Below are 12,847 nucleotides of genomic sequence, written 5' to 3' on the forward strand. Positions count from 1 at the left end.
GATTCTACACCAATGTCAGACATAGACCCAAGAAAGTCAAAATTTGGTTAACTTATGGATATAGGCTAGTCCTATAAGTATAACATTTGTACATAATTAAATTATCATTCTTGTTACTAGAATAACTTATGTGGCTTCAGATTTAACTTATTTAAATACCATATCTCAGCACTGGTTTTAAAGATTATGGTATATTTATGTGTTTTCTACAGATTGCATCTATTAGATCTTCTGGCACATCAACAGAGAAACAAGTTCAGATACTGCAGGATGAGCTGGCAGACATGAAAGTATGGAAAGAGAAGGTAACTGGTTCATCTCATGTTATCTGCCCTTGTTTCTTTGTATCTTTTTGTTTTTTTAAATTTATAATTTAATATGCCATTTTTTTTCCCACGTCTCAATATGTCAATTATGATTGCAGTATGACTCTTTGAGGAACCAGGCTGCTGCAATGAAAGACAAGTATGAGAAGAGGCTGGAGGAGATGGAAGGAGAGATGGAACAAGAAGAGGAGAAGAGAAATGAGATTGTGGAGAAGGCCAAGGAGCAGCGCCAGGACCTGCTGCAGCAGGTACAGCAGCTACAGCAACAGTTGCAGCAGATGCGCAAACAGCTTCAAGCAGCCAGTGAGTCAGCCCAGCAGAGAAACTTGGAGTCCTCTGCACCCTCTGCAGATGTAACCCAGGAGGTACAATATATTTTATATTACATTACTACATTTCAATTAGCACTTTCAAATAGGCACATTGGAACTTTTTTTTTATAAACTTGATTTAAGAAGATTAAGAAGAAAGACCTTATCAATCAGAAGGAAAAATTTGAAAAAAACTCCATGTTTGATATATTGTTTCCATTTACATATGTATCATTGTTCTTATAGTAGGAATGCTGTGATGAAAAATTGTAGTCCAACTGAATTTCCATGAAATAGAAGAAAAAAAATAAAATATTTTTTTTGACATAGCAAAGTCAAAACTTAAAAATCTCAGTTTTCATAAAAAATTAGTTACCTTAAAAAAATGTTCACTGGTAGACAATGATTTTGTCTGCTGAGGATGTTGCAAAATATTTATGTCACGTCTAGGGCTGCATAGCTATATGAAGTAGTGCACTCCTCCTTAAAATCTTTAGACTCCATAGACAGGCTTTTTTTACCTCTATTTTTTTCTCTCTTTTCACAACATTTATTTTACAGGTGAAGAAAATCATGAATACTGTTTTCCAAACTTTGAGAGCTGAGTTTGATTCAGAGGAAAATTATTCTGGAGATGAAGTGCTTTCCACAATATTAAATGTTATCAAGGTAACAGAATATTCAAATGGCTTACAAAAGTTTTTATTTTTATCCATTTTCAAGATTGCCCCAATCTGGACCTCCTGATTTTGTGGCTATTATATTTGGTGTGATGTTTTCTTTAAGCATTGGGAGAGTATTTAAAATCTTCCTAAATATAAATAATAATGTTAACAGAGCTAGATACATACACTACATGTTAATATTATTATTATTATTATAAAGCTATTATTAAAGGAAAACATCTGTAACTGCATTATAGATTTTATAGATTATTTTGAATTTAAATTTAATATATTCGTTAATCAAATATGTAATGTATATGCAGAACATATAAACTTTTTTGTTCATAAAATCTTGAAATCTTGGGATTTTTAAAAAACTTGATTTTTTTTAAAATAAACAATTGATTTAGGTTTGTTTCAATTTATGTATGATTTATTTTAAAACAGATAATAATTAATTGTTAATGTATAAAATGTGTAATGCCTTGTTTCAGCAAACTACCCTAAAGCTAGTCAGTCAGAGTGCTCCTAAACAAGAGGAAAGTGAGAGTGAGAACGAAGAAGAAAGTGAAGAAGAAGAGGAGGATGAGCAGGAGGACAAAAAAGAAAGGAAAGAGGAAGGCGTAGACGAAGTGGATGATGAAGACGGTAACAAATCTTTTTTTTTTTTTTGTTCTTTTTAGAGTGAGGTAACTTAATATAATATCACATGGGCCAAACATAAAACATCAAGTCAGTTTATTTTATTTTAAAGTTCATCTATGTCTATTGATTTATGTGAAACCTCCAAGGAAAAAAAAGTCTTCAACACAATCTGTCACAAAATTCATTTTAAGAACCTCCTTTCATTTATATTTTGCAAGTCCTGAAGCCTTTATTTTCTCTTGGATGACTTACCTCCCTCCAGTTTTGTAACTTTTCCCATTTGTTTGGAATTCTCTGCTTCTTGCTTATGTAGATAATTTTAGATTGAACTTCTCATACCATATACAGCTCATTTTTTTTACTTTGGGAATAGGACTTAAGTCATAACATTGCTATAACTTAGTTATGGGTGAGATAAAGTTCTACTTTTTATGGAATGATTAGCAGAAATGAATCAAGAAAACCAGTGACTTTTTGATTAGCTGTAGGCCTACTATTTGCTGTGCTTCTGAAAAGCCTTTGGACACATTGGCTTCACTATTTCAGGGCCATGCTTATGTGTTGTTGTATTTTTATATCTCTTTCTGAAATGATGCATCCATTGATTTGTTTTTTTATAGGTTGAAGTATGCTTATATTCACTGATTTCTGGACCATTTAAGCCCCTGAAATCTGTTGACCTGTATTTTTTTAATGCTTATGACCAAAGTTGACGAACGTAAAGGTCACCCGTTCCTTATTTTATTTTGTGTACTATTTTTCTAATATAGTGGCTAAAAACAACCAATAGAAGAAAAAAAAAACTAAAAAAAAACTAAGCTTATTTAAAGGGAAATAACTGATAATTACTACTATTTATTTGAAAATTACAGGGTTTAGCTCCCTTACTGCTGTATAAAACAAAATTAATTAATTAGTACTAAATGATTAATTAATTGGTTAAATTTTGGATTGATTCATGTATTGTTATCGACTAGGAATAATTACACAACATTTCAACACTTAATCTGAGAATTGTAAGTGGGAGAAAAAACTTATTAAAGTGTAATAAGGGGACTAAATCCACATATATATATATATATATATATATATATATATATATATATATATAATTCTATCTCTCATTAAGTTGCATTTATTCCACTTATTTCAAAATCAAAGAGAATTATTCATCACCAACAATTAAATTACTAATTGTTTAACTTTTTTGATTGATTCGTGTCTTTTCACGTTAAATAAATAATTATGCAACATTTTAATTTAATCTGAGAATGGGAAATGGGACAAATAACATTTTCAAACTTTTTACCAGACAGAGTAAAAGAAGGCTATTGGTACACTTAGCCTAGACTGTACATCATGAACTAGATGCAACGTAGTATGTAAGTTTAATCCATTTCTTTATCATTGTATATTAATGTTTCCACAGAAGAAGAACCAATCTCTGCAGTAAGTCTACCCCAAGTATCCACAGAGCCAACTAAGCCCTTGAACTTGTCAGTGTCAGAACAGACTTCAGAGAAGTCATCCATTTATGAGACTCAGGCAGAGGAGGAGGAAGTGGAGACATCTACTGAGACCCCAGCTAACAACACAGAAGTCCCTGCAAATGTAGAAGAAAGCCCTTTACACCCGGAGACAAAAGAAGAATTTCAAACTGGTGTAGCCAATGAAAATGAAGAGGAAAACAAGTCTGGTGAGGCTAATGTAAAACGTATATTAGCAGAAGATGAGAAAGCAGCCTTTGAGAGGGACAATGATGCTGGGGCTACATCTCCGCAACCTGATGAAGACGCTGATGAACAGTTTGAAAATGCTCTGGATGATATACCCGGCAGTGAAACACCTATTGTGGCAGCCACTTTGGTGGAGGCCAAAACTTCTAATGGTCTGGATAGCGTTGAACTGAGTTCAGAGAAGAGTGAATCAGAATCTTCCACTCAGCAGGGGAAGATTGAAAACAAGACGGAGGAGATCTCAGAGGAACTCAAGAAGTTAAATCTTGCTGCTAGTACAGTGGTTGCACCCAAGGCCAGGACAGATGTCATAGACCAGCCTCCTCCATTGTTTGATGATGATGAGGATGAGGACAGGTGAGTCATAAATTGTTAAAATATTTATAGTTATGTTCACATTCAATGGGACGTGGTTACAGAATGGTTAATGATTTTGTCAGCTGTACAAGATATCCTTTTTTTGAATTTTAGCTCATCAGATTATGTTTCTAGAATCAATGTGTGGCTAAAAAGATTGTAATGTACTTTAATCAATATTTCATTTATGCAATCTCCCCCTCCCTTTCTCAGAATCTTCCCAAATAACTGTTTGACCTTGTCACAAAAAACATTCTTTTATTTCCTGTTAGTGTTTATTTCGTTGTAGTATTTTGTCTTTGCATAATATTTTGTCAATCTTTTGTTTGTTGCACAAGTTTGTGATGTTCCCTAAGAAATGAAAATAATTAAGTCTTAACCTAATCCTCCTTCTGGATGGCAGGGGATGGCAGAGGTTAGGATTCAAACTTGAGACCAAAATAATAACAGTCCAAAGTGCATACCTCCTCGGCCAGCCTGCCACCTACAATATTCAGAAATACAAGTTGAAGCTTTTATTCCTAAGTTTGTAGATGATCATAACTGATTCTGAAATGTTTTAAATTTAAAGATGAAAATCAATTCATTGTTATTTTTTTTCCAGCCCATTGTTTGGAAATGATGACACTGTGTCTGACACTCTTGGCGCTGAATTCACACCCAAGGCAAGGTCAGCATCTTCTAATAATAATGTGCCTGTCAATGATCCAGCAAAGAATAAAACAACATCAGGCAAAAAGGAACAGGCTAATGAAGAGGCAAGTTGATTTTATTGTGTACGAAAAATGAGGAAAGTTGATGACTATCTGAACAAAATAAAGAGAAAAATAGTCTGGAAAGGAACATGGGATGTGATTTTAGGATTTGATTGAAATGTTAAGAGGAGAAGACAAACTGAAATCTGTTATAATTACATAATTAGAAGTTTGTTAAAAATAACTTATAACATGTTTTTAATACAGATATACAATAAGGAACCATATACAGGTATTACAAGTTTTTAAACTTATCCTAAGTCCTTATCTAATATAAAATCGCATGACATGTTTATCTGAATACTTAATTTTGAATTGTTCTCAGTAATTTATAGGTTGTTCAAATCACTTGAGGAACACTCATTAAATTTATAGCTTTTTCCTGACTTTATGCCTATATCACACATAAAAATGAAATGCTCATAGAATGTATAAGATACCACTTTTTTTTTTTGTGTTCACTACCCAATAGTTTGGATGTGCCAGCAGCATGCCGTTTTATATTTGTTATTTTCCCCAGCACTGATCAGAACAGAATGAATTGTTAACCCCATGAATCCTTACGCTGGGCTCGCATTCAGTCACTGGAATCAGATTCAGTGAAGGAATATAATATTGATGTGGGCTTCAGAGGTTCTTAACACCTTCTTTATCTTTCTCTCTATAACAGACCTTCTTTTAAGAAAAAGAACATAATGATGCCCTATACTTATCCATGTGTTAGTCTAGTCCTGCATGTTAATTTAAGACAAACTCTGCTAAGTCATTGGCTTTCCTGGCTGATTCATGGAGCCTCTTCCATGCTCAAATGACGATAGGAAAGAAGTAGCACTTGCAAGAAATTGTATTAGCAAACAGGACATATCAGATAAGCCATTCTATTCCTTTATATGTTGAGCCATCTATTTTGTTAGGGAACCTTTGTTTCCTCACTATAGGGTACCTTAAATAATTGTCTTGGTTAAGGACTCAATGGAAACAGGAGGGTGCAATTTTTTTTTGTCCATTATTCATTTTATTAAAAGCTAAATTATCACTGTCATTAACTTCATAAAGGAGTACCCCTTTTCTTTTGTTTTGTAATCTGCAAGTATTATGTTGTAAGTCTATTTAACAGTTATTGGCCAATGTCTCACAAATTGCAGTGTTTTTAAACCCTTTTCAGCCAGTCCCTGCTTAACAGTATACAGAAGTTTCTCTTGTTTGTATGCTCAGTTATAAATTATGCCAAACTTTTTCTTGGTTAATTTAAATCAACATTCTCTAAAGTCAAAATGTATTCTTTTAAATGAAAATTAAGCAAAAATGGCAATATTGCTGCTTTTAAGGAGGGATAAAAGTATTATGGGAATTTTTTATTTTTTTTTCATGTAACTCACCACATTAAATGTTGAATGTTTGTTTCAGGACCTAAAGCCCCAGCCGCCGCCACCATTGTTTGGGGATGATAGTGACGATGATGACCTTGACTGGCTTAGTTAACTAAAGGAAACCTAAAACATAGTCCTACACACAGAAAGTAAATAGGTTTTTACTTTGAGGTTTAACTCAAAGGTTAAACTGCTCTTATGATTATAGTTTTTAAAATACAATCTTTCATATCATCATCTAAGCTTGATGCTTTAAAAACTTATATTAAAGAATCATATTTCTCTAAATAGGTGAAAGTGATATTGAATGAATTTAAAAGCTCTTATTTTGAGATGTGTAAATTTTATAAACTTATATACAGAATTTTTTTTTTGTTTTACTAATTTTATTTTGTATTAAGATAAAATCAGACTTTCTATTTGCTCAAAGAGCACCTTCAAAACTAGCATTACTTTGTGTTGATGAAACCATGCTTGTTAATATTCTGTTTACACTTCTTGTATATGCTGATGAAAACAAAAATTAATTCCTTTAAATTGTTTGAAATATTTTTAAAACGTAATGTTTTTTTCTATATAGTATTTAACTCTGAACTCTGTAATAGCTTTTGCAAAAAATTGATTGTTAGGTTATTTATGTTTTTTGTTCATTTTTTCTGTGCTTTTTGGTTCATCTGGTGTTTTTTTGTTGTTTTTTTTTTTTTGCTTAGAAATAAGATTATTTAGGGTTAGGCTGATTTATGCACACATTCCAGCCTTAATCAGTGGTCCCAAACTGTTTTGATCCTTGGCCTTCTCATGTATTCAGACTTTCCTCAAGGCATTTTCTCACAGTAGTCAAAATGTTTTAGTCTGTTGTCTTCAACAAAATCAGTTAAAAACAATTTATGAGCACCTCCGTCTGAGAATCATTCAGTGCAAACTGAGATGGGGGGTGCTCTTTTCTTTTTGACTTTGTGTTTCTAATAATTTTGTTTTTGTAATTGCGTTGAGTAACTGGGTTATTTGCTTTGTTTATTTCATTGTTTTATTAATTCTTTAATTATTTGTTTTCTGTCTATTTTTTAAACTTTTAAGTTTACTTTAGCATTTAGGAAAATGGTAAGGAATGAAATTCTGGTTATTATTATTTAGTGCAATATGTTTTGATTTGTTATTTTTTTGAAATTGTACTGTTGAATGATCATAATGTCAGGCTGTGGGTAACCGGTTGAGTTATGTACAAATTGTCACCATTTGTTGCTTTGTAAGAAAAAAAAAAAAAAATCAATGAATATATTTATAAATATCATTGCTTAGCTACAGGCAAACATGTTTTTAAGTTGTTCACTTTTCTCTTTTTGTCAAAATGCAGACCAGAGCTGCAGAGTTGGTATCCTAATGTTCCTGCTGTGATTCTATGAGTCAGTAGGAGAACAAATGTCACTCACTATGATGACTCAATGTTGTTCCTTCTAAACTGGCACATTACACTCAGCAGATATATTTCCCTGTAAACCAAGCCACTTTAAATAACAATACTATGAATGTTCCTATTACAAGATACATACTGTTGATTTCTGTTAATTGTACAGTTGGGAACGCAATAGTTGGTCTGGTCTCATTACCGGATTTTACTGTTTAATACAATTTCTTTGGTACTTAAGGGTTCAGTCCAAATAAGAAGCTGGTCCCATTAAACGGTGGTCTGATTAACCAGATTTGGATATATACTAGTACAACAGCATTGCTCAGTGAAACTTCTTATTAAATAAACAAAATAGTAAAGAGTACCCCATTCAAATGAAAGTGTTATATGGCCAGCACAATTACCATCCGCCTTTACTTTTTCCTAACTTATGTCAGGTAGGGTGGACTCAGGGGCGCCCTGAAAATCCCTAAATTTAAAAATCCCAGTCTTCACCAGGATTCAAACAAAAGTCCACTTAGTTCAGATGCGAAGTGTTTTACCCCTCAGCCACCATGCCCCCTAGACATTGTATCAATTATTTGTATGAGAAAAGAACTATAAATGTATAACCTGCTGTAAGTCCAAAACTTGACTTGCATGTTTTCAGCTGTGAGTGACTGCGTACACTCCCATGTAACTTTCTGTTTTCATAAGTTTCTAGAACATATTTCTGCTTCACGATTTCTTTAGTCTACATTTTACTATTTATTATATGCTTACATAAGAGACTTCTCTTTTTCTCTCTTAATGTCATAAAATCAAATTGTCTATCCAAAAAATAAAATGTTCATATCTCCGCAGCTGCGGTGGAAACAAACTTGCCTGCTCAGCCTTTTAGGGAATCATCTATGATATGTTTTATATTCTTTCACTTTAGCACAGACATTTGTTTATTTACATCCACCCCCATCTCACTCATCCAAAAACTTCTGCACATAGACACACACACACACAGAAACCTTTTTTTTTTTATAGTCTAAATAGATGTGTATGTTTTTGTGATGAACAGAGAAATGACATTACTTTGTACAAATAGAAAGTAAAGCAATAGCAATACAATCTAAGGCTCTTAATATGGCCTTGGTAAGTAACGTTCCCATTTCAGTCCTTGCGATTGTATGAGGCAGATGATGTAAAGGTCACCTATTTCACCACGTGGCCAGCACAACCACAAATGTCTGATACCTATTAGAATTAGGTGGACTCAAAAAATGATGAAATAAAAAATCCAAGTCCTCACCAAGATTCGAACCTGGACCCCCTCGGTTTGGAAGCCAAGCGCTTTAACCCCACCCACCGCATACATGGCCCTCGCACTGTTTTAGGGTGTTTTTTTTTTCTACAGAATTGCAGATGCTTTGGGGGGAGAAAGTCGTCATGTATGTTGACTCACGTTTGTGTCACTATGCATCACTCATAGGGTACGATTGTATTTTTGATGCATCACACTATGTACTGCATTGTTATTTTGTTCAACTATTGTGAGTCATTGTCATGTTTTGGAAGCCATGTTGACCCCTGACAATGGAAACACGTGTAGGATTGTCATGAAATAAAATATTCTTATTTTCATAACCAGTGGTTTGGTGTACCATTTGATTATTCTTTGAATGACGTGTTTAGCCAAGAACTGTCATCAAGAGCTGCTTTGAACGAAGGTAATGAACCTCAAAGTGTGTCATTTCTGTGCCACACTTTACAGGAAAAAGAAAGCTCGTTGGAAATAGACATATTTAAAAAGAATGCAGGGAATAAATTCAAATCAGAATAGCATAAAGTACTTGGGGGGGATTTTCATAAATACGAATACCTGCCATTTAGATGCTTGCAGAAAAAAAAAGGAATTATTGATTAATAAATGGAAAAAAAAAACAGTTTATGCATAAATCTAAAAAAATGCGTGCACTTTTCGGCACTATTGAGTCAAATTTTGTTAGGTTCTATTCATAGACATATATCATAGTAGACTGGAAACCGGAAATGAATTCTTATCCGCGATTGATCGATTCACAGACATATCTATATAAAGGTTTTTATGTACGTAAACTCTTTTTTTCATAAAAAAAAAAATATTGATCTTTAGTTTGAAAGTTTAGAAATAATGCTAAATCATTTCTCGGATATTCACGCATATAATATGAAACAAAACCATTTCCTGTTTGTTTCCATTGACGTAATGTTTCAAAAATCCTAGATCGAAATAATTCATGTTGATTTAAATCATCTTATGTACATTTAAATAGATTGATTACCTAGATCTTTCTAGATTATGTATCTAAAAATTGCAAAATAATGATTATGAGACGAGAGTACTCTTATTTTTGATGTTCAATTACTAGATCTAGATCTAAAACTTATATGTTACATAGGTTAGGGTTGAAAAAAAAAACAGATACGATTTTACTTCTTTTAACTTTTTTACAAAACAACGCCTTGATCCAACTTTCAAAAAAAAAATCACATTTTTTGTAGAGTAAAAAAATCTCCATATCCAGTCTAGACTAGTATATATATAAGTCTACAGTTCTATTATATCGTGTCGGCATTTCTCCAATTCACTTTCTTTTTCTTTTACTGTATTTCAGTGGTTCCCAAACTTTTTCCTTAACGGAACGCATCGCACATTCTGAATATTTAGCGGAACACTTGCTTATTTTTTTTAGAGAGATAAATTCACGTGTGTGGCCAACTAGTCAATTATTCTAGTAGTTCGTGGAATACCTATTCAAGCCGCGCGGAACACAGAACATAGCTGTGTTTTATTGATCAGAAGAATTGAATTAACCGGATTCTATATCTCAAAATGCTTGAAAAGAGCAGAAAACTGTGATTATAATTTCTATGAAAATCCTCCAGAATGTGCAGACGACGTGGAATTGGAATAACTAAGGCTAACAATCAAAACCAATCTAAATAAAGTATGGGGTCAGAGCTTTTGCTTAAAAGTTTTCTTCTCCCATATTGGTGTCATGTCAACCCCTGATGAGTGTCACCCGGTGCAACCGGTTGGGGGAGGGGGGGGGTCCCTTCTCTTTTTTTCAAGCTGCACCTATTTCGAGCCGGATGAAGAGAATTGTATAATGATACTTTTATAAAACAGAATAAGAAAGTCGAAATAAAACCATTACAATTGAACGCTGTACAACAAATTATAGATTTGATGGATTAGATTAGGGGTGGGCACTCTTTTTCTAACGAGGGCCACATGTATGTGTGTGTGAGCTTACAACTTTAAAAAATAACTATGTATAATGTAGTTTAAATCTGTCTGTCTGGTAAAAAACTTTGTACACGTTATTTCTCCCAGACCCAATGTTGGATCAAGTAGAAGCGTCGCACAAGTATTCAGTGACACAGACAAAACATGAATCAATACAAAAAATAACAATTAGTCAATTAATTATTGGTAAGTAATTAATTTGTAAAAACATTGTCACTCTTACTTTCATAGCACGCCTCCTCACCCCTGACCATGGGCTTAAGAAGAACATTGTCAAGTCGTTTGTGAAAAAGGGTTAGACCGCGATATTTTCTTGTGGCAGACATTTGACCGTGCCCCCGTGCTACAGTGATATGACTTGTTGATTTGATTCAGTCGCGAGACACCTTTCGCTGTGACGTAATACATTGTTTATGGGTGGACCTTCCTCTATGTATTTAGGTTGTAAGCACATTTCTGTAAACACTGACATGTGTAAGCCCATTTGCGTTCTTGCCTCAAGTCCTGAAACTGTTGACAAAGTGAAGCGCTCTTTAGGACCAAACTATAGTCACATCTTAGTGGCCAGTTACTTACTATCTCACTTTCTTTCTCTCTCGTTAAAATGCTTTCATTTTAAAAGTTTATATCAAATCTGTCTGTCTGTCCGTCTGATACAAATTTTGAACTCGCTATTTCTCCCACCTCTAAGTCTCTGATCAAGTTGAAACTGCAGAATTATGCATTGTACCTGACAAAACACGAATATATCAAAAAATTAACCATTGATTTTAAGAAATAGTGGTAATTAATTGATTGCATATAATATCGAAAAAGGGAAATAAATAATACATTATTGAGATATATCTTTAAAAATGTTCTTCACCTGAGATACGTTTTTCTTTTTAAAGTATTGTATTTATATTTTGCTTGTTCTACTAGTTTTATTTCTCTTTTGTTATCATCTTTTTCTGTTTTCTTTTTTTTTTTTCATTAAAAAAAAATTCATTCTCAGAAAATATACAATAAAGCATACATTTTAATAGTATCTCTCTCTCTCTCTCTCTCCTTCTCTCTTTGTCTAATTATCCTTCGGATTTCATTCTATTTCTTTACCCACTCTAATTAAGAAAAAAAAAAGTAGCTGGTTACGGCCAGAGTATGAAGGAGCGTTAAGATGCAATAAAAAAAGGGGGTTCCAGCCGTTTTAGTGGAGGTGTAAAAAAAAAAGAGGGGGGGGGGGCGTACATGCTAAAATAAATGATAGATACATAGGGTTAAAATAAACGGGCATAGCCTGTGCTGAATGTTTTTAATGTTATATTTGTCCGTCTTCTCTCCCCTTGTCTTTTCTTTTCTGTTTGTTTTAGTTTATATGTTTTGGATGTTTCTTCGGGATTGAAGATTATTACATCCTAGCCCTAGCTTAAGTAGGCTGACGGGCAGGCAGGACACCAACTACCTGACAATCTAGAGGGCAGCCACACTGTTCTCCTCGTCTTATTCTTCTCTTTTATTTCTTCCCTTTTACGTGCGTTTCTCTCCTTCTCTCTCTCTCTCTGTCCATTTCTCTCCGGAATACTTTCCACTCTACTTCCTTTCATCTAAAATATTTGTAAACGTTCCTCTCTATATCTCTCCTTCGCCCTCTCACTGTCTCTCTCTCTCTCTCTCTCTCTTACTGTCTTGACTGTTATTGCTCCTGTATGATATTGTCCTTTCCAATAAGCACACGGTACAACCTCTTCAAACACTGTTGTGATATTAACAGAACCAATCTCTAAGTTCAAATAAAGTCTCAAGTGCCTGGTTAACACAGTTCCTGTTGGTGTTAGCGAAGAAAGCAAAGGGAAATTGACATGAAGTTTACAGGAACCATCCTCTCCTTTTCTGGAGTTAGGTTAGGCTCCTTAGAAGCCTGGCATTCATCTTCCCTTTTTTTAAAGCTGAATCTGGTGTGAACTATGGGTGAAGGTGTCACTTATGTAGATAGATTAGAGACAGACATTGATATGTGTTGACGAAACAAGCAC

General features: G+C 33.7%; 1 protein-coding gene across 2 annotated transcripts in view; it reads left to right on the forward strand.

The window, feature by feature from the left end:
- LOC106050533 (FK506-binding protein 15-like) overlaps positions 1 to 9,190 on the forward strand; it is a 30,568-nt gene extending 21,378 nt beyond the window's left edge. For both annotated transcript variants that reach the window (XM_056042492.1, XM_056042491.1), the window contains 7 exons: positions 213 to 305; positions 425 to 691; positions 1,199 to 1,306; positions 1,797 to 1,950; positions 3,377 to 4,040; positions 4,645 to 4,798; positions 6,203 to 9,190. In XM_056042492.1, coding sequence (XP_055898467.1) covers positions 213 to 305; positions 425 to 691; positions 1,199 to 1,306; positions 1,797 to 1,950; positions 3,377 to 4,040; positions 4,645 to 4,798; positions 6,203 to 6,277 — 1,515 coding nt within the window. In that variant the 3' untranslated portion in view covers positions 6,278 to 9,190. The remainder of the gene's footprint in view (positions 1 to 212; positions 306 to 424; positions 692 to 1,198; positions 1,307 to 1,796; positions 1,951 to 3,376; positions 4,041 to 4,644; positions 4,799 to 6,202) is intronic.
- Positions 9,191 to 12,847: the final 3,657 nt, after the last annotated feature.

The sequence above is a fragment of the Biomphalaria glabrata genome, chromosome 9 (genome assembly GCF_947242115.1).
Source record: "Biomphalaria glabrata chromosome 9, xgBioGlab47.1, whole genome shotgun sequence".
In the NCBI taxonomy this organism is placed as follows: Eukaryota; Metazoa; Mollusca; class Gastropoda; family Planorbidae; genus Biomphalaria; species Biomphalaria glabrata.